This window comes from Triturus cristatus, chromosome 3_1 (genome assembly GCF_964204655.1).
Source record: "Triturus cristatus chromosome 3_1, aTriCri1.1, whole genome shotgun sequence".
In the NCBI taxonomy this organism is placed as follows: domain Eukaryota; kingdom Metazoa; phylum Chordata; class Amphibia; order Caudata; family Salamandridae; genus Triturus; species Triturus cristatus.
In genome coordinates this window covers 179,511,710-179,534,435 of record NC_140583.1, presented here as the reverse complement: position 1 = coordinate 179,534,435, position 22,726 = coordinate 179,511,710, and the positions used below count along the sequence as shown (strand labels likewise).

General features: G+C 44.0%; 1 protein-coding gene across 1 annotated transcript in view; it reads right to left on the bottom strand.

Moving 5' to 3' along the window:
- BBOX1 (gamma-butyrobetaine hydroxylase 1) overlaps positions 1-22,726 on the bottom strand; it is a 704,161-nt gene that overhangs the window by 109,908 nt on the left and 571,527 nt on the right. Inside the window, exon 5 of the mRNA XM_085643632.1 lies at positions 12,920-13,025. Within this exon, the coding sequence (XP_085499758.1) occupies positions 12,920-13,025 (106 nt within the window). The remainder of the gene's footprint in view (positions 1-12,919; positions 13,026-22,726) is intronic.

Below are 22,726 nucleotides of genomic sequence, written 5' to 3'. Positions count from 1 at the left end.
AGGTTGTAAAGATGTTGGGAGGAGGGGTCAGTGGGCGCCATGGCGTGGATGGAAGACGTGATAGCTGAGGTGGTCAGAGCTGTGAGTGGAGACCAGGTGGTAATGATTTGTCAACCTCAGCGAGCATCCTATTGGCCAATGCTAGTGCAGGGAGGTGGCTGGCATTGTCTTGGAGTCTGCTATATGACCTGTGCCTATTCACAGGAGGCTAATTCAAGTGATACACAGATACCCACATTAGTTCACCCACCAGTGCTTAATTTCTAAAAGAATGAAGGCCAGTACCCAGAGTTGTTCTCAAAAGCTTGCAGCCAGTGTTAATAAATGGCAGTGCACCCATTACCAAAGCTTCGTAGTCTTGAATTCACCTCATGCCTCTTTAACCTATGACCAACACTACCTGCCACTTTACCTCATACTTGCAGATTCCAGCCTTCTCCATTTGTGCCATTTTTTCTGTGTTTCCACTTTGTGCGTTTATCCTCTCTAGCTCTCGGTTAATGTCTGATATGAAAAATAAGTGCTGGTCCCCAAAATGATTGCAGTGTGTCCCACCAGCAAATTCCTGCTCGAATTAGTCACTGCCACCAACGTCTAACCAACCTGACACCAGGCTCTACAGGTTCTTATCAGATAGGCACTGGTTTTAAAAATATTTTTCATCACATGTGCTTGGGGTAGTGGCCACTGAAGGTAGGAATTGCTCACAGGTGACTAAGGTCTTTTGCTGTATGCATTTTTGAGCCCCTGAATGACAACCACTAGGTCTGAGTTCTCATGGAGCAGGTTCAACATTCCTCCAACAGACTGCAATGCAAGAGACATCCAATTAGTAATGCTTCCAGTGCTATTCTCAGGAACTACCTGCCTTCTGACTCCTGAAATATATTTCCTCCTCCGTCTAGAGGCCTCTTAATGGAAGAGTGAATACTTGGTGAGAGGATCTCTCAAGAGCACCTGAGAACTACAGCAGATGCATCAGCATAGGTGGAACAAGATGGCATCCACAGTTACAAAAGCTAAGATACAGTTTGTCCAGGTGGTGAAGGACCAATCCAATTCTGACATGTACATTATTGTCAGGTCTGCTTGAGTACTGAGCACTATATGTAAATCAGGATATTTTATAAACCTGTTGAAGGACACTTAGGGCCTGATTTATATGTTGGCAGGAAAGGATCTCTGTTGTAGCGGCACCAGAGTTCCCTCCTTGCTAACTTAGTGGTCCACCCGCTTAATCTTTATGCAGGTGGACCTTACGTATTTTCCACGGTGGAGACTACTACATCTCCCCAGTAGTCAAACTTCTCCTACAGCCCTGCTGAGGGAGACGACTTTACATCGCGGTCATCACACCGCGATGCCATTACAACGCGGTCGCTACAATTACTGCGTTGTTAATACGCAAAGCCATTACTACGCAAGTCATTACATCGACTTGCAGTAGATGGCGCACTAACATTAGGAATAGTATAGTTTACTATTCCAACACCTTCCCTACTGTTACGTAGGCTGGAGTTACAATGGTAAATTATTAATTTCTAATGTCAGCGCTAGGCCTGGGCTAAATTTCCGTTCCGCTCGCGGAAATTGCGATAATTTGACATTTTCGCGTTCCGCGGAGAGCGCGAAAATGTCAACATTTCCGCATTCTGCAGCTTAGCAATAATTTGTTTCTTGCTCGCGCTGTAACATAATACATTCTCGCGTGTGCACGATCGCCTTACCTGAATCCCCGCGTTCGCCGACAAGTTTTCCCGATCCGGTCACGTTCTCCACGAGATCTTGGATTGTTGGTGGCCATTTGCGCTGTCTCGCGACAGTTCGCGCCCGCAGTAATGTCATTGGTCGCGCGATCACGTCTTTCTTCTCGCGACCATGCACCGTGAGAAGAGTGAAAACAAGATGGCCGCGCCTGCGAGCAACCGCATGGGTAAGTTGGCGAGCCGCACCCCACGCAGAAAATACCGCGTCCGCATCTTCGCGATATTTCCGCTTGTTTGCAGAGATTTTTAACATTTTTGCGATAATTTGCAAAAGTCACTTTAGCAAATTCCGCCCACCCCTAGTCAGCGCGCCATCTACTGCAAGTCGATGTAATGACCTGCGTAGTAATGGCATTGCATAGTAACAATGCGCTTGTTGTAACGACCGTGTTGTAATGCCAGGCGATGTAATGACTCGCGTTGTAACGAGTCATATTCCCCTGCAGAATAAGGGCCGTCGGTGAAGTGGCTATATGTCAGCACGCCCAATTGGGATGGGCAGTCATATAGCCATTTTTTCTGTCTTTCACTGCCACGTAAACTCTGGCAGTGAGGGACAGTAAAATGCAAATAATGCAACCCTCCCCATGGGAGATGACTTCCATGGTGAGAAAAGTACTACTTTTTTATTTTTACAAAGAAAATCCCATATTCCATTTTGGGATTTTATTTTTGTGAATAAAAAAACAGTATACCCTTTGCTACAGGGCTGCGTCATGTTGACATTGTACTGTGTGAATTAATGACACATACCCTTGATTATAAATATTTGTGATAGACCTGCTTTATATATGTTAATATCCTGACCATTCATAAAGCCAATAGGCCCACTTATTATAATTTGGTGTATTGACCCTTTGACAAAGTCAGTAGGTCTGCCTTACATAAAATTAAGCACTTTATATTGTGAGATCACATAGCCAGCCATGGACCTCTGGGGGGCTTGGGCACCAGACCCTACACTCAAACCCCGCGGTGCACAGCTTGTGTACAGCAGAGAGGGTAGGCAGCAGCAGAGAGTTGAGTTAGATGCAGGTCCTGCCAGCAGGGCATGCGCAGGGCGGAGTTGGTGTTACCTATGGTAATAAAATTTTATTTTACATTAAAAAAATTCTAGAAATTCACTGAAAAAGTCAGAGGTTAAGGAGACTTTAATATTAGGTATGGTAATAATACCTTCCTTCCCATTAGATAAAAGTTTTTTGGAGACCTTTTTTTCAGCTCCTGGTTGACAGATAGCCCTCAAACTTTCCAGTAAGGAGCTAATGCAGATGAACTATTTTCTTCGAAAGATTCATGAAGATTCTTTGAATAGCCACAAAGTTATTAGAAAAACCAAAAACACTCTTTCTATGGAAACTCTGATGTAACTATCACTAGACAGGGAGAAGTGTAGGTCCCTGCAAAGTAAGTATAGCCTGAGGGCAAACAGTCCTGGCTAGTTCCCTCTTCTGACAACCTTGTGAATCACTTTCAGATGACATGGATGGAGTCTGGAAAGGCTGTATCCCATTGTGCCTAATTTGTCATCCGTTGAATAAATAAAAAAATTAAAAAAGCAATGGGATACAAAGTTTCTCTCTCCTCTGCCTTTTTCTCTCATCTGCAGCAACCTGTACAAACTAGACACTGCTCTTGGCCACTTGGCTTTGAGTGCATTACTTGCTCTCCTAGCACTGCTGACCCTATGACCTACTACCATCAGACATGACATGTTATAGCTACACATTTCCTCTGCTGACGCATTAGATATACACATTGGTGGCCTATTTATAGTCTGTTGATTAGTTTGCATTTGAAGTCCTCTTACATTGCACTTTTCTGGGGGCACATAGTGGTTAAGTGATCGGAGCAGCACATGCATATTTGTGTATCCATACCACTGTGACTTCGTATCGCTGAGAGGCGTACAAGTGCTCAGGTGATGTGAGTTATCTGATATCAGCATCTTCCATTTGGCAGCCACTTTCACACAGTCTACAAGACCATGAAGGAATGTTCTATGTGCAGGATCCTATGACAAGTGTAAAATCTGTAGCATTGTCCCTTCTAAGAACATGGGCTTTTTTGTGCGATACAGTGCACCTGCACACATTACCTCACTTTGCACTCTGACATTTGTAAGGTGCCAGTTATGACTTTAACTAATACTTCTTTGATATCTGGCATCTGGCATTATGTCACAACTCTGTAGGGTATATATATGCATGCTACTGTCACTACAGAAGAGAGAGGCCTTGTTCCTTATTTTGGAGACCAAACCCAGGACATGACTATTCTTGAAACTGTATCTGTGGCTCCATAAGGAAAGTGACACTAATTAATTATTAACTTCTCTGGAGATGATCTGCTTGATACGTATGAATGTATAAATATATGGTATTAATATAGTGTGAACATAGTCGAAATTCAGTGGTCTGTATATAAACCTTCAAGTTACAAGTGTCCTCATCCTAATCCTGCTTCCATACAAACATTTACAAAGTATTTCCATTTATATCTTGAATCACTTAGTTTGGGTCTCTAAGGCAGGCTGCTTGTGGTCTTTGTGTATATTGTTGTGTTAGGAAGAGTGCTACATGTAGGTCAAAGTAGGGTGACTTCTTTTTGATTGTCAAATATTTACCAATACCGGATTGTTTCAGAACACTTTGTGTTTATGGCAGAAGTTAAGTAATAACCACTGGAATTGGCTCTTATTTATTGGTTCAATGCAAGAAGATTGTACAAAGCGATCCTGTCCTTTCATACTCATTTACTTGTGCTTATCCTCTGTCACAATGGGCATGTTGGAGGCGGAAAACATCTACTTTATTCACAAATGCACTTATTGTAAGTGAACATAGTATATCTTTGGAGTCTGTGACATTATATAACATCCCAAGTCTTCACAAAGCTACGTGTTTTGTTCATTTTTGATTCTTTCATTCACTCCCTCTGGAGACTTTGTTTTCCATCCGTCCATCTTCTAGTTCACTTCCACATTGTATTCAGCAAAGACCTTTACAAGTGAGTTAGTTCCATTAGTGTATTCCGTTTCTTTTAATACTTCCATCAGGACATTGAAGATGACAACTGTAGGAAAGTAGTATCTGCTTCTTATGGTTACCCCCAATTTTTGCTGATGTCACACTGTTTTTAGACTAGTCTGACTGGGATCCTGCTATTCAGGACCCCAGTCTATCTGATTTCTCCCTTAAATTGCTATGTATGTACTTTAGGTACACTCCAGATTGGATACTAGGGTACCCTTATCAGTCCCTAGTATATGGTACACCATGTACCCAGGGGATAGGTACCCGAGAGGCCTCCCATGGGCTGAAGCATATATTATGCCACCCATGAGAGGCTATTCAAATTGACACGGCAAGTCTGCTAAAGCAGACTGTGTAAGCTGGTGCTTGCACCACTTACTTAAGATATAGGTTCACTATATCTGTCTAAATCACTACACTTAAAAACCTATCAGTCACCCCTATGGCAGGCCTTATGAAGGCAGGGTGCTGGGTTTACGTGAGAGGGTGCCCCTGCATGAGCAGAGCCCCTCTGCAGCCTTCGGAGACCATTCTCCAGGGTTGTCTGTGATACAGCCAGACATATATGTTTAAGTGCATTACAACCTTGCGGTAAATGCTAACTTTAAAACGGCTGCTTAGAAACATGTTGTGTTTGGTGTCAAACACCTTGGAATCATACCTCCACACCAGTAACTGGTGTGGAGGTATGATTCCACACTTCTAAAGGGACATATGTGGGTCACCGGTCTACCCGGTACCAACTTTCTCGACCTGGGCAGCACAGAATGGACGCTGCCAGCCACAGACACGATTCTGCTCTCCTGCTGCTGAGCCAAGCTTGAGCAGAGGAAGGCTTGACAATAGGCATCCTGTCTCAGGGAGGTGTGACTGCCTCCTAGACAGGGTTTAGTGTATTGGGGCTGGGTGGGTGCACTCTGAGAATGCCAGAAAGTTGGCACTGGAGGACCATTTGGTGTCCCTGTGAATAGTCCAGCTCAAACCAGTTCTGGGAGCCATTGGCTCCTGCTCTGGTGTGCAACTGGACAAAGGACATGGGTGTAGCCACACCTCTGTCCTGCCCCTCCCCTAGGAGAGTCCACAGAATCTTTCCCACCCCTTCCCATGGGTATAAAGTGAGTTACCTGACTACAGGACTTTAGATTTTACCTGGACAAGATTCTGCTAAGAAGAAACCAAGTACTTTGACTGCCTGCATGACGCTGGACGACTGAAGAATCTCCCTCAGAGTAAAGGAGATAGTCCCCTGGAAAAGCAGGCACCTAAACGCATCTGACTGGTTGGCTTCTCCCGAGCTCCTGAAGGCTCCAAAGATTTCAGCAATGCAGGAGGTGGGTTCCCGAAGGTCCCTGGGGTAGATCTGACCTCTCAGCGATTCTGAGACCAGTATCCCTCGTGGGAACCGTGCAACCTGAACCCCTGTGCCCCGCATACATATGCTTGTTGACAATTACCGATCTGGTGCATTGGACTCTGTGTAGTCCTGATCCGACCTGTCCTGTGGGCTGGTACTTTGCAAACTAGCTTGAGGTCTCCTCGCGATCCTTGGTCCGTTGGCTTGAGGGTCACCTTGTTTGTTCTTGGGCCTCCTTGGTTGCTCCAGACGTGCTTTGACTCTCCATTGCTTGGAGAGTCCCCTGGACCATGCTGATCCACACGGTAACCTGTTTACTCTGACCACGTGGGTTGGCATTTGCCAAGGCTTGTTGGTGCTCCAGCCGGACATCGACCCCTCAGCACTCGACATCCTTCGTGGGACAGCTCACCTCCGGATCCTGGACATCCTCGACCTCTCCTGGTCCCCGCGACTGCAGAATCAAGCAACCTTTCTTCGCACCAGAAGCACTCGACATCGGTGGGCATTCGACAACTGAGACCCTGTCTCCTCTGCTTTCAGGTTCTTCTCACCTCAAATCCAGGCTTGGATTCCACTGGACATTCTTCGCCCTCCTGGCAGCAGTACTTCTTTGTGACTCTTCACTGAAAACGACAAAGGTTTCCGACACCACTTGATCCCTATGCACCCGGCTCCTCTGCGATAGCTAACAAGGGTACCTCGGTACTCACTGGTGGGTTGGCCTTAGAACCTCCTATGTTCCAAAGAGTTTGCTCAAAGTCCTCATAGAAGTGTCCTTAACTTGTAAATTTACAACCGCAACTTTCCCATAGAGATGTATGGAGCACATGGTCGTGTTTCCTCACTGCACCCGTCCTCTGTGGGCTCCCTGTATCACTCCTCAGGGTGGTTCCTTGGGGTCCCAGCGATTCTACTTGCTCTAGCCACTGTGTCTAGTCAAGTCGTTATTGTTATACCATTTGTTTAGTATATGGTTCCGTCTCCCCCTGGAGCTCGGTGTGTAATTTGCTATTAACGAATGCTCTATTGATTCATTATTTTGTACTTTGTGCCCTGGTTTTGTGTAGAGGCTAGTAGAGAGTGTTATATTAATAAATACATATTTTTATACAACACTGTGTGGTTCTCCTTTCCTTGAGTCATTTAGGAGGTGATATTCTGGTAAAACAAACTGCTTTACATTCCTTCAAGATTAAGCCTGAAGGCTGCTCTCCACAGCTCCCACTAGGATAGATTTCTAAAGGGTATCTTTGACCTCATACATCATAAGGGTTGTGTGGACTGGTACAGGGTGCCCACTTTAATTAGTGAACAGCATATACCAGGCCACCTTCTCACAACCACCATGTCTGATGAATTGTGAGATGAGAACATGCACCCTATTCTGTGCACAGTCTAGTTTTATATTCCATTGAGAAAGAGGAACATAGGAACCAAGGATTAGATGTATGAATAACTGGCTGAAAAATACTGATTGGCTAGTAAACATTTTTAAGAACCAATCTAATCAGGTTCTTAAAAATCTGAATAGTGGTGGGTCACATTCCGACCTACCTCATGAATATTACTAAGGTAGGTTGCAAATTTTGCGACTTACTACAATTGGAGGCCATCATAGGGACTTAGTACCTTTTTATTTCTCATAACCATCAATCAATCAATCAAATGGGATTTATAGAGTGCTACTTATCACATATGAGAATCTCCAGGTGCTGGAGGAGTGCGGGGGCGTTCTGCTGCTGTTTTTAAAAACCTGATTTTCAGTCTCTTTCTGAACTCCAGTAGTGTTGGTACGGATCAAAAAGGTATGGGGAGGTCATTCCAGAGTTTGGGGGCAAAGTGGGAGAAGTATTCGCCACCGCTTCTGTTCTGATCATTCAATTGTGGTGGGAGAGTTGAATGGAGGAGAAGCCAAGCTGTCTTGTCGGCAGGTGGAAGTTCACTCTCTGGTTGAGGTAGGCTGGGCCCTCGTTGTAGAAGGCTTTGTAACTTATAGTGAGGAGTTCAGTTCAGTTCAGTTCAAATTAGGAGTTTGAAATGGCAGCATTTGCTGACAGGGAGCTGGTGCAGTGCTCTGAGGGGAGTGGTCATGTGGGTCCATCTTGGGAGGTCAATGATGAGCCTTGCGGCCGCATTCTATACTGTCGAGGAGACTATTTTGGAGTTGGGTGTTGATCCCTATATATAGGAAGTTGACATAGTCCTGGCAGCTTGTGATGAGTGCCTGGGTGATGGTGCTTCTGGTGTCTGTGGGGAGCCATTCGAAGATTTTCTTCAGCAAATAGAGAATATGGAAAAATGCTCAGGAGACAACATTCACCTGTTTTTTCATGTATAGATTGCTGTTGAGAATAACGCCTTGATTATTTGCATGTTCTGGGGGCTTAGGGTGGGGGGCCTAGTTCAGTGGGCCACCAGGTGTGGTCCCAGGTGGAGACAGTGCTCCCAAAGATGAGTACCTCGGTTTTAGCGGTGTTAAATTTGAGACATTTGCAACTGGGAAACTGGTCATGCTCTTGAGGAAATTGGCCATTGTTGTTGGTAGGATCAGAGGAAAGGGACAGGATGAGTTGGTTGTCATCCACGTAGAATATGATGTTTATGATATGAGATTTGACCGGGGTGGCTAGGGAGGCCATATAGGATTTGAAGAGGGTGAGGCTAAGAGAGGAGCCTTGGGGGGACTCCGCAGATGATGTCCTTTTGAGCTGAGGAGTAGGGTGGAAGGTGGATGCTTTGGGTTCTACCTGTGAGAAAGGAGGTGATCAATTTGAGGGCATTCCCTTGGATGCCCTTCTGGTGGAGGCCGTGGAGGAGGGTGTAGTGCGAGACGGTGTCCATCCCTCCTGGATGTACGATCATTCAGCGGGGCATTCCTGGAAGCTGTAGCCAGGCATCAGTCCACTAGGGTGGATACATTCACTCCAAGTTCCTACTGAATCCCATTTTAGAGCAGCAAAAAGCTCTGAACATGATTTCAACATGGCAAAAAGCTCTGAGCTTGACAAACCTGGTTTCTTTCTCGCTTAGGGTGTAACCTCTCTAGGCACACCTCAGCACCTTGACCCGGTAACCCGGAGATCGGAAAATGTATTAATCCCACTTTTCTCCAACTGCTGGGAAAAATCCCTCTGGTCACTCAGGGCAGGCTATGACTCCACAGGACCCTTATTGGTGTCAAAGGTCCCTCTGCTTTTTGTGTCCATGGAGTAAGATAGCAGGAGGTCAGCAAATTGATGCTTGTAGAGTAATTCCACTGGGTGCCAAGTAGACCTCTGGAGGCTTCTTTCTTACTGCAGGGACGCCTTTTGCAACTGTAATGCTTCCATGCCCAGGGCTGTTCTGAGGAGGTGGTGGAAAGTCACCAGTCTTATGGCATGCACTAGCTAGTGATTGGAGATTTTTCCATACCAAATCTAGTCTACCTTCTCTCCTTATATCCACCATCCTTTTATATCCACCATCCTTTTGCAGCACTTCCTCTTTGCCTTACAGAAAAAAATCACAAAAGTCTTCAGTATAAGACGGAGTAACCGATCATCCACTAGGAGAGTCTGACTCACTGCAACCAACTCCCATATTGTGATTAGGTCTTCTCTGCACTGGGACTAAACTGGTTCTCTTTCCTCGTTGTCTCTCTTGCTGGATTTTTGACAAGAGGTCTAGGAGGACTCTAGAAATAAATAGAAGCAGTTCCATCGGGCATCTTCAAGTCAAGTAGGGCCAAGGATGACTTTTGTTCCACCACCTGCTCCTGCCACCTCCCTGATGTCTTAGCCATGGTATGTGATCAGTTATTGCCGGCTCCCCTGCCTACATGAGCCAGAGGCTATTTTCCTCTGACAAAAGAGCCATAAATCCTAGTCAAAGAATGTGTATTGGCTTCTGGAGGTATGATAAAACTGGTTTAAGCCAGGTATGGTTCAGGCAGCACAAAGTATGTTGTAAAGCTACTTCTCTATTAAAGTTATCAAAAATCTGATTGCAACATTAAAATAGATTTTGAAAGCTAAGTTGAAAATAATGTTGAATGATATCTCCACATTAAAAAGTGATGAAAACTGTTTTTGCAGGAACATTTTGGTAGTTCCTATTTCAACCCCTCATTATATTTGACTTCAAGAACTAGAACTGACCAATCTGAGTGATCCTATTTGCACAAGGCCTGTAATGTTGTGGTTGTCTGTTTGGCAGAGGCATTGTCACTCACAAAAGATATAAACGTCAAATCCTTGTCATGTTATAAAGGATTACTAATACCAAGGTTAGCTTATGTTAAAAAAGCACAGGGGGAAATTGGTATTTGTCATGCCTTTTCAGACCCCACCTCATGTTTAGATCTGGACAAGAAATGCGTTCGCTGTTTACTGTTGGCAAAGCTAAAGAAGGCCAGGATTAAGGCTGAATCTTTAAAACCAATGGTTGCAACCTACTTGAGTTTAGGTGCTGAGGCCAGGACAATGACAAATTAAATATTGGATCCCATGAGTAACTGGGAGCGGTCTTTATTATTTTGCTTTAAGGCTGACACTCTTAAATACTTGTTATCCTTCCCAGTTGGGTTTAAACACAACCTCAATGTAAGGACATGCCAGTGTAAGGGTACCTCAAAACAAACAATGATGCATTTTTTATTTTTCTGCAACTTTTACAAGTTTTTTACCAAAATGTTATTAGTCACTTTGCTGAAGGCAAAACATTTTAGACATTGTAGCTGAGATTATAATTTTCTTAAACAACTTGAGGGTGAAATCCAGTTTTTGAGTGGGACTCTCCCTTCGTGCAGCCATCTGCTCAAGGGAATGCTTTTTTTTTTTATAAACGTGATTGTCTTATGTTTACGCTTTGAATTGGAGATTTTATCATGTTGTATGTGGTTTTATCAAGTCCACTGCTTTTTTTGCACTAGAATTTTAAATCTGATGGATAAATGTATTTTATTGTACTGTTTTGATCTATGTGCTTTTATGGCTGCGGACAGATGAACAAAGAATAATAGAGGTAAAAAGAAAAGAGGTAGACAGACTCAAGATCACAATGACAGATACATCCAAAAACGTCAAAGAAGGACTTGTTAGTGCGCACATTTTGCTCTTTTATTTGTAGGGGTGCATTATAATCATGGGTAGCCTGCATCTACATATGATCCTTTATTGTATTAACTTAGTTAATTAGAAAGTGCACTGTAATAACGTAAAAGCTGATGTGCTAGGGATATTTTCAATGTAAATGTGAAGAAATTAACGTTACAACTGTGTATGATTAGTCAAAAACATTAGAGTGCAGAATGTGTACATGTCACTGACAAGTACTCACAAAATTGATGTGCTTATGAAACGTGTTAATTTAGATGTGATCAGTAATTATGCTCAGTTTATAGTTGTAATTTCATGAGGCTTTCTGTTAACATTTCTTATGTTGACCGATTTTGGTAGGCCTGATTTGAATTTTTCTCCTGGAAGCTCTCGCATTGGACTTACTAGTTCATTTCATGTGCATGTTGGATTTGTTCTTTCTTACGTTTCTGTTGCAGGTGGAAAATTCATCCTTGTTAGCAAGAATAAAGCCTTCGTTTTAGAAGTTAGGGTTAGTGAGGAGAGGATACATTGAAGGACTGATAATAAAGACCTGTGGTACTTTCTCATCGGAGTGAGCCTGGGAATCAGGTCATCTTGCCAAGGCCTGGGACCATCGCTGCAGTATGGAAAACTACCCACGAGGAGGTGGCTTGACGGGATGGTGTGATGCCACAAAGCATCTTGGGATACTACACCTGGGAAAATGAAGTATCAAAGTTAGGGACAGTGTCAGGGACTTCTGACTTCCCCTGAGAGAGAGTGCATCTTAGACCAAGCTCTGTTGCTTTATGGCACTTGAGCTATCTAACGTGAAGAGACTTCTTAGGAAGACTTTACGCACTGACACCTTTATGGCTACTGCCCTGGGAAATTCTAAGTAGGGATGCACCGTTAGTGGTAGTGTAGGGACAGACTAATAATTTACCCACAAACCTCCAATGAAGGGGAATCTCAACATTTGTGCTGTTATCTTCTGCATTCTGATTCTCGAACTGAATATTCTGTGTATTCTGCACCGCCTTAACTTAAACCATAGGTTCAGCTTTGTATTAGTTCCAGTGTAAGTCTACACCCTCATCGTGAGGTGCTAGTATGTCCAACTGTTCTTGGCTTAGTAATAAACTAACAAACTCTAACTGTGAGACTGTGATTCTTCAGATTCTTAGTCCACTGGAACTGTATGATTGATTGGCTAACAACTTTTTGCACCTCCATGCTTGCATGCCGACAAAAAGAGTCATTGGCCCGGGTTTCCAGAGTAGATCTAAAACGTGGGACCCGGCTCCTTCAGACTAGAGTGGCGCATGCAACCAGCGATGCAGAAGAAGAACCAAAATAGCAGATGTAATCTTTCTAAGAGCCACGCCGTCCAATGAAAATAAAGCAGCCTCCATTGATAGAAAAAAAAAACCTAATGGTATTTAGAACTACTGAAATGCAGATTTTATTGACCAAAGCCTTCAATGAAGAACCACCAGCCCAACCTTTATATGCGTAGAGCGTGTCCTAATAAAGATTTGTTCAGTACTCAAATTACAAACCTACATTTATGTACAGTAGACGGCTAATAATACTGTTGACTTTAAGTCTGGTTTACAGTCTGGCTTAAATCTGCGCATAACCATGCACACCCCAAAACCTGGAGCTGCACACATGAACATTTGCCTACTGGCTTGCCCTTACCCCAGGCGGATATTGAAGGGCTGGATAGTCAGTGTGAAGGCTTAATTTCCCCGATGTATATGCTACGTTATTAGCATCGATTTTATCTTGCACTTGCCATGTGTACCTTTAAAGAAAAGAGAAAAAAAATGCAAATAACAACAGTGTTTATTGGCAGTTGCGATGAGTTAACTGCATTGCTTTGTATTAACAAAGAGGGTTACGCTATTCCTACTGGGGAGCTTGCGTACATAGAGCAGAAGGGCAAAATGTAAAGAGTAAAAGTAGAGTGGCTTCCTTCTGTACCAACGTCCTGAGAAACATCTAGGGGTTGTGAATGCACACCATAAAAAGCCGTAAAAAGGAGAACAAAGAATTCCCAGTGTGTGCACAGACCTCAATTTACATTGGTCACCAACAACTCGTGACTAAGTTTTAACCAGCATCCGTGAACGTAGGTGAAATAAACGAATTGATAAACTATTATGGGCATAAGAACAGACTTAGCATACAACAATTTGAAACTGAAAGCTCACATTACTCAGCGTTTAATTTCGTGGAAAGGGTCACACGAGTGCAGGCTACATCATTGACTACACGCACCATCGGGTCATGTATGACACTGTGGGGGAGATTTACATAAAAGTCGCAAAACGCAGCCCCCTGCGAGGCTGTAATGCGTTGCGCAACAAGGAGGGAGCAGGAGAGCGCCATATTTTTAAAGGTATGGCTTCTTCACTTTCCCTGGCGCCGGCTCTGATTTCAGCTGCCTTGCGCCATGCACACACCTTAGCGATGTAGCGCTTGGGTGTGCATGAGTGTAGCATGGGGTCTGTACAGGAAGGGTACCCTTCCAGTATAAAATACCATGCTAGACACGAGGGAAAGCTTTTCCCACTTTGTATGCATGCTGCACAGTGCAGCATGCATGCAAAGTCATAAAAAGGAAGGAGAAATTACAGCATTTATCCTTCCTTGCGCGAAGTTGAAAAGGGTGCAGTTTTCTCGCGCTAAACTCAATCTACTGGATTTAATAAATTGGGTTTAGCGTGAGAAAGCTTGGGTGGTTGCATGGGAACGCCCATGCACCACCCTTGGCACGTTCCCACGGTGCAAAGTAATGCGAAGCAGCATAATGGGCTGCTTCGCATTACTTTTATGTTATTTCCAGTGCTAAACAAGTTTAGCGTTGAAAAGTTAATTAGGAAAAAAAGATTTTATGCCGCTTTGCGTCACTTTGTGATACAAACACGGCACAAAATCTTAATAAATCTCCCCCTGTGTGTGCTGGCCTAATGGCTGTGCTTTCTGGGCTGCTTGTCTGTTGATATCCCGATATCCACCAGCACATATATGTTGGTGATTCTGGGGGATATTTCTGAGAAGTTTGTGATAAATTGCAAAAAGACACACACCTGCCTGTTGAACACCACTGCAGCCTGACTTCTCCCACATAATGTTGTAGTGATGCTGGCACCAGAACTAGTAAATTGTCAAGACCAGGTCAGGCATAAGTGGGGTATTTGTGCATTTGTCCTCCCCGACTTCCTAAATCCATTAAAAATTCAAAGTAACAAAGTAAGAAGAGGTGCTTACTGTGATGGAAGATACATTTGCCATGAATATGTGATATAAATTGCAACTATGTGTAACGTAGGAAAGGAATATGGGCAATGTAGCAAAAATGTATCTACGGCAAACAGGGGAAGGATATGGACTATAATGAAAAGAACATTCTAATGGGGTAACAGTGCAGTGCATTCATGGGTGAGTCACATGAATTATGAAAACAAACTATAGCTAGGACAGATGTTGCAGTTCATACATGGGGGAGTGATGGTGACTGAAGACCAAAATATGGCAAGAGCTGGTTTGAATAAATGACATCAGCAGCAATTGTTAACTCATCTCCTCCATCTGGGAGAAAAGTCACTCCGTAAGCGAGTCTAAGGGTTTGATCCTCTCATATTAGCCACTTCAGCAGCGGCTGTAGTGGAATCATTATAAAGACTAGTGGTTGGGGAAGGGTGAAGAGCCTGGCAATCTACATTCACTCCTACTTGTTAAGTATTTCCATACCACTATTGTCCTTCATTCACAATTGGCAATCGCTCATTAAACAGAAGAGGTTACTCACGGTCACCCACTCAGTGCTACAACAGGCTGGGTGCTGGTGTGAAGGCCCTCTACAAGGTGCCTGCACTTTTCTAGCAGTTATTGTTGATATCACTGGATTCACAATACACTTTAATTTTGTTTAGCTGAGGGAATACTGATGTTCATTGTCAAGAGGTTGCAGACATTGGTGGTTAGTCAAGGACAGTTACTGCATTGGTACCTGTAGCTAGATCTCAAAATAATGAATTGTGTCTCAACTTCAAGTGGGACAGAGACAGTGGTGATAAAGTACTGTGCATAAAGTGGAACCAGAAGATCATGTGGGATGCAATGCTGGTAGTTACAGTAGTGGGGGGTTAGAGGAATGGCTCAGCTACTCCTGATACAGTATAACCACCCACTTCCTCCTTGACACTTGCAATCCTGAGGACACAGTAAATGGACCTCCCCTTCTTTATATATAGTGATAAACAACTAGGCCTTCTCATCTGTTCTGAAACGAGTGTCTAAGGGCATAATCATATGTGTGTACCGCTGCACTGAATATTTAGTCTGGAAGCCATGATTCTCTGGGTTCCAAAGAATAAGATTGCTTGAAGGTTTTCCATTTAGTAGCACACACCACTCTTTCTACAGTCCATCTGGGTGTACTACCACAATAAAGAGGTTTTAATATCATCCTACAAGAATACTGACTGCAGAATATTGTGTACCACTACATCACAAGTATATATAGTTAACTATAGATTTTGCATTCATAACCCCATATCTACTATATTATCGAGGAAAATATGTTCAGGTAGGTGTAGATTTGGTACTAGTAACTCAACATCTGCTTACCTTGATAATTTATATCTGCAGTCAATATTCATGTAGGTAGATATGCTTGACCTTATTTGTTGAAACAAAACCTTAGTCGGAGACAACCACGCACCTAGGACTATTGATGAGGATGTGAAAATTGGCCCTGGTACAGACACTGGAATTCTTGAAACCGTATAAATGAAGGCATTTTAACTGGTGGAACATTAATCGGTGTAAGGAGGTGAACGTGCGAAACTCTTATTCTGGGGAGTCTGACTGTGCATTTAAAGGTTGATTTTAAGTTTGGACACAGTGAAGGCAACTGTATCCTGCTGAATGGCAAGGGCCTGGGTACTTACTCCCTAGAAAACACATAAAGAAGAGATCATAAGAGGTTTTTAATGAGGTGTGGGTGGAATTTCAATTACGCCAGGATTGTCAGGGTAATTTTGGCAATTCTGCGTTACTCTTCAGTGTAGAATTTATGATAATAATGTGATTATGCCTGCTTGTGTAATCAGGAGTAATTTGGAGGAAACAATCTTCTAACAAGGGCACATTTACAGAGCAGTTGCTCGTGCTGCTGCCTATGTTACATTGAAATTTAGAGCTATTTTCTTTGCGCAAAATGCACTTGGGTGCATTTCTTATTAAGAAACTAGCACTTACATGCCAGGAGTAAATTAATGAAAAATTCTACCCTTAGCGCATATTTAACGAGCAGATGTTTGCATGCATTATTCATGTTCTGTTGCATTTAGCTCTATTTCTTAGTGAAAAATGCATCCTCGCATCCATTTTGGATGAGAGTGAGCATTTTTGCTCTAAGAAAATGCAGTTAAATGCAGAATGACTGTTCTTGTGTAATTCTTTTTTTTTTTTTTACGGAGCTTTCTATAGCGAAAACTTGACCCGAAGGTATCGGGTATCAGAGCGCTTTACATGAGCACTAGTTGCGCTACATGAGGACACATTCGTTTTTGTTAGGCACAGGCAGATTAAGGGGCAAATCAGCAAGGGCCTGCGATAATTATCGCTCAGCGCTTTTAGCGCGAGGATAATAATCGCAGGCTAATGCTGGATTCTATCACGGAGATAGCATGCTATCAGCTACGCTTATCTCCCAAGCGATAGGAATCCATGCCTTAGCTGGAAAACAGTGTGATTATGGCTGGAAATCCAGCGATAATCACACTGCGACCAGAGATACCTTGCTGATAGGGAAGGGTGGCCTTAGCCATGTAATCCACCTCCCATTGGATTACATGGCTAAGTCAGTTCACATGCAGGCGTAAGGAAAGTAGCGATAACTGTGGTTAGCGCTACTTTTCTTATCGCTCTGCTTGTTTGCGTGCAGCTTGATAATTGGAGAAATGTCGGTTAGCCACATTTCTCCAGTTATGCTGGCACGGAACTCCCACTTTGCATCTCATTAGAGATGCAAAGCTGGGCATTGTAAGGGGCGATAAATCAGCCAAACATGCAATACCGTGTCTTTGCGGACAAGGCGATAAAATTATCGCCACTTTTCGACCGAAAACGGCTGCAAAAGTGGCGATAATTTTTTATTGCCGCCTTGTTAATAAGTCCCTAAGTGATTTGCCCAGAATTACAGGATGTTGCACCTCCTTGCTGAGACTCGAACCCGGTTACGTGGAATCTCACAGAAGTTTTGGTGAATTCTGTGTGATTATGATACATGGACTTACGCGAGTTATGCCCACCCCCACTTTCAAAATACCATAATTTAGGGAAAAGTTATAGCTCACCATTGAGAATACATTGCAGCAGGGTTAGGGGCTCCTTTAGTACATTTAAATAGTAAAATAAATACGCATAGGCATGTTGATAGTTTAGAATGTGACGCTATATTATTGAGCCTGAAAACTCAGTTCAAATAGAAGAGTGTGAGCTGAGACAATTGACAACAAACTGAATCCCAATATAATAATAAATGTAGAAGAAGAAAATATGAAGGGGCTGAGGCGTTTCATAACATTATAGAAAGATTTAACAAGATTAACATACATTTAGGGGGCAAGCTCTGTTTTCCACATGACAATGAAATCCCTCATAACCGATCGTCTGAACTATTCTGCAGGGCAGAAATGTGTGTGGCTTCTTTTAAGTTAAACAAAATGTCAAGAAAACGTTAGAATTTTAAGACGTGGCAGATTTGTTTTTTCTTGAATCAATTTTGAGCTTAGCAGTTGAGGAAATGTGGTTAGGATTCTCATACTTTAGAATATGAAGTCATATGTTAAAAAAAGTATGTATACCATAAGTTAAACAGAACCCAGCGGTCTTTCCTTGGATTGGATGAGGCTTAGCTAAGTAAGTTATTTTGAGTCCAGGAAGTGAACAGAAGAAATTCAGAACTACAAGGAACCTTCACGGCGAGACGTTTTCAGGTCGTAGCCTGCAAGAAAGCTCAGCTGTCTGGTTGTGAATGTCTGCAAAAGCCGATAGTTTTATTGGAAAGCAACTCTGTCTATTGCTTTTCCTTGGCTTTTTGGTTTCTCACTCTTATTTTCTTGTTTTCTAATCAATGGTTTTCTTTGTTTTCGCCTGTTCATCTTGTCCTCGCTCCTTCTGTGGAACAAAGGTTGTTTACCTTCTCGCTGGATTGCTCCTTATACCCTTCCACAAGTGTCTGCTGCCGGGAGCTTTTTTTCTAGGACTACTCCATGAAAGTATCAATGTTTGTAATTTTTTCTGTGTTTTCCACTTCTCCTGGCACATATCTTTTCATTACATTATAAAAATGCATTTTTCATAACTTTGTCCTTCGAGGCACTCATTCACTTTTACAAAGCTTTGCCCTTCGAGCATCTCTCCCAGGTGCTTTAACTCCATGTTGCACTCTATCTTGTGTGTGCCTCCACCACCCTACATGTTGTTCTGTCTCGGTTTGCTTCCCTCCTGCGTCCTACGTGTTGCTTCCCCCGACCCGCACCATACGTATTGCTTTCTCCTGCCCACATGTGTTGCATCCACCCGCTCTTCATGTTGATTCTCCTGCCACCTTGTTGCCATAGCTGCCAAGGTTTCAGATTGCTATGTACGACATTATGATAATTTCAGTGTAATTATGAGTGACATTTCAATGACTATGAGTGACACTTACTTGTGAGCAGAAAATCAAGCAATAAAGACTAGGGAAACATATAAATATCAGAAGTTATACCCATTTGAGCTACGAGAAACTAAGAAGATCATGCAACCGCTGCAAATGCATGAGGTGGCTGGCTCATAATTGAAACAAAATTATCAAAATATCACACATAGCAATCTGAAACCTTAGCAAGTATGAAAGAGGGCGGGCATCTCTTTCAATGAAATAGCATTGAAGACCGTACCCATACTCCTGTTCTTGACACTGAGCCTTCTTTACTCACATATTTCAGAAAAGTGATAGTAAGACCTTGTTTGATTCTATTGAATTCCTTCTCTTGTACAATGCTGATCATATAATACACTTGTAAATTTTGGATTGCATATTGTATTGAATAATAAGAATAAAAAGGCAGAAGCATTGCCAAATAGGAAAAAATAAAAGATAAGCAGCATGGTAAAATAAAGAGAATAAAACAAATCACTTTTACCAGGTGGTGTTCGTTGTACAAGACGAGGTCATGCAAAAAATGAATGTGATGGGAAAAGGTGTATCACTTGCAGTGGGGTGAACGGAGTTGGTAAAGCTGCCACTGCAGGGGCCACCTTATTCATAAGCAAATGCTGTAAGCAAAGTAAAAGAGTTGTGAAGTTGTGAAGCTTTTTCGACTGGATCTCAAGACGGCCGCCCTCCCTCTTCTCTTCTGGGCTATAGAGATTCATGCAGACCGACTGACTCGTCCCCACTGCCTGACTTCTTGATGGCCGACCCAATAAGACCCTCTGCGATGCTCTTTCCTCCCCGGGTCTATAATCATTGATCATCATTGGGACCTCGACCAGCCTTCACCCGACCCTGTTCGCGCCCACCCACCAAGAACTTTACTCTACGAATTTCCCTCGACAGCAGAGATCAAACCATTTTGACTGATGCCCGGTGGAGCTACCTCGCAAGCTAAAGGGGAGATGGTCTTTGGATTCCTTCCTTGACCATCACCTACCCAGCCTTACTTTGGGCAAACTCTCCCGCATCTCTACTGACCTTTTCTCCACCCCCACATTCCCCTACCCCCCACCCCCCCTCCGCTCTACTCTTTCCAGCTACTGACCTTCGCCCTCACCTGTCCTTGCCCCTTGTCCCCCACCCTGTCTTTCTGTGAACGTTTTCCCTCACCACTTGAGACCTAGCTATTTTGTCTGATGCCAGATGAAGTTACCTCATTTAGCTATAGGGGAGATGGACCATGGATTCCCTTCTTGGACGTCACCTACCCAGTCGGTCTTTAGACAGACTTCCTTTTGTCTCTCCTGTCATCTCTTCCCTCATCCTCCCTCTCCTCACCTCTCCCTCCCCCCTCCACTATTCTTTCCTCTCTACTTTCTCCCCTCTCCTAATGTATTGCTTATTTATCGAGTGAGGAGACGCTGTGGAGAGCTTGTGCTGGCTGCTGTTCTCTTGCCGTTTTTTTGACTTCTACAGCCTGCCTGCCATATCACTGATCCTCGAGGTACCCGCTGCGCGGGTCCCGCATCGCCTACCTTGTTGGGACTGAGGCTACATCAGACTAGAGCAGCAGGGCTGTGAGCGCCAGGGCTGGGACTCCATTTCCCAGGAGTCCCTGCGTTTGGTATCACCTGCACCTGGACGCTCTCCCTGTTTGCCCCGCCTCTGACCACCGACTGAAGAGTGCAGGCTTGCACTAGTAACACTGGGAGACAACCATCTATCGAGTGAGGAGACGCTGTGGAGAGCTCATGCTGGCTGCCGTTCTCTTGCCGTTTTTTTGACTTCTACAGCCTGCCTGCCATATCACTGATCCTCGCGGTCCCCGCTGCGCGGGTCCCGCATCGCCTACCTTGTTGGGACTGAGGCTACATCAGACTAGAGCAGCAGGGCTGTGAGCGCCAGGGCTGGGACTCCATTTCCCAGGAGTCCCTGCGTTTGGTATCACCTGCACCTGGACGCTCTCCCTGTTTGCCCCGCCTCCAACCACCTATTTCCTTTATCTGGAACTGCTGCTGACGCTGCGCGGGAGCGCGCCGGAAGAAGCCCGGGACAAGGGCGGGACAGTCTGCGACAGTCCGCGACTGGCAGAGACTGGACTGGGCTATTTACGCTGCCCATTTATTTTGGTAAAACGTTATTATCGTTGGTTGCCCCTCACAGGCTATACGTATTGTGATTGGCTACGTGACTGTATATATTGTTTTGGCGTTGCTATTGTTAAGGCTTGGTTTTTTTGTTTTTTTGTTTTCTCTTTCTCTTTCTTAGCAGATCACTTTGTATTTCTAAGGGTAATCGTGTCCATAGCGTATTGTGGTGCACTATGTCTAATCCAAAGCTTCCTACGGCCATAAATACTATGGATAACTAATGGAGGTAGTAGCTAAAATCAACACCGAGAGGAGAGCCTCTCTGGGGTTGGATGTATCCCCGGAACTTGCATTGATGGATTTCCCCTCAGCTGATTTACCTGATTTAGCTAGTAGCAGTAATAATGTGATATCTGAATCTGCTGAAAACATCAACTTGACCCAGCCTAGCTGTGCTGCTGTGGCAAGTAATAGTGAGGAGGAGACTGAATTGTATACAATAGGGGGAAAAAGCCCCAGTGGTTGTTCCACGTATGACAAGAAGAGTAGGAAAGTGTCAGCCTACTCGTGGAGGCCTACGGTCAAGTCAGAAAAAGCCGGCTTCCCCACCTAATAAAGCAGCTGGGGTTGAAGAAGAGGGGTCGACTGATGATATTTGTATGGCCCTATCCAACGCTCAGTTTAAGAAGCTGTTGGGTATGATTGACTCGAAAATTGGTGGCATCGTTAAACCCCTGGTTGGCAGGATAGAACAGTTAACTGCAGAAGTGAACAGGCTGGGGGATCTCTTGGACAAAACTTTAGTTAAAGTAGAGAGTCTACCTGACGAAGTCGTAACTAGAGTGGAGACTAAAAAGGGTACAGTTAGTCCGGATGATGGAGGAGTAGTGACTGCTTTGCCTAGCCAGCCGGTGGTTCCACTGCTAGCCACAGGGGTGCTGTTTCAGGGGATGCTGTCCCTCAAGGTGAATTTATGGCTGTGAACACAGCAAAGGGTTCGGCTGAGCTCATTGTTGAGGCTTCCTCTCTGGTACTTGTGTTAGCCAACGTCCCCATATTGCCTCCAGGTCAGGAAAAGTCTACTCCTTCTCTGTTGTCTAAGGCTCTATACTGGCTGTCTAACAACATGGTGATAACTCCCTGGGGCAAGCAACAGCTGGCAGCAGAATTAGTTATGGCAAGGAGGGTGGAGTGGATTGGAAGCAGCCCTAAAAGATTTCAGGGTGATTGTGTTGTTTAAAATTTTTCAAACCCTGAAGTATTAACCGATATTCTTCCGAATCTGTTACCGCCACAGCGAAGAACTGCTGATATTATCCCTCTGACCCTAGACTTTTTCTATCACCGGAGAGGGAGGGGCCCCAACCCTTCTATGCTGCGGACGAAATGGAGCATGGTGTCAAAACTGGGGAGAAGGGGGTCACAATCTGCCGAATGCGGCTTTAACACAGGAAGAAGGGTTGTACATTCTGAAGAGTGGGGAATACATTTAGAAAATAGGTTCTCGGCTCTTTCAAACTTAGACGAATGCGACTGACTTCTTGGGGCCGAAAGTATTGTTCTATCTGAGTCAAATGATCAGGGTAGAAGCAGTCCATCTACATTTCAGGGTGTCGATTGTGGAAATAAGTTATCTCCTTGTAAGGCTATCTGTAATAGTGGCCAGCCTAGTGCTGTGGATTTAGTTATGGGTAACCT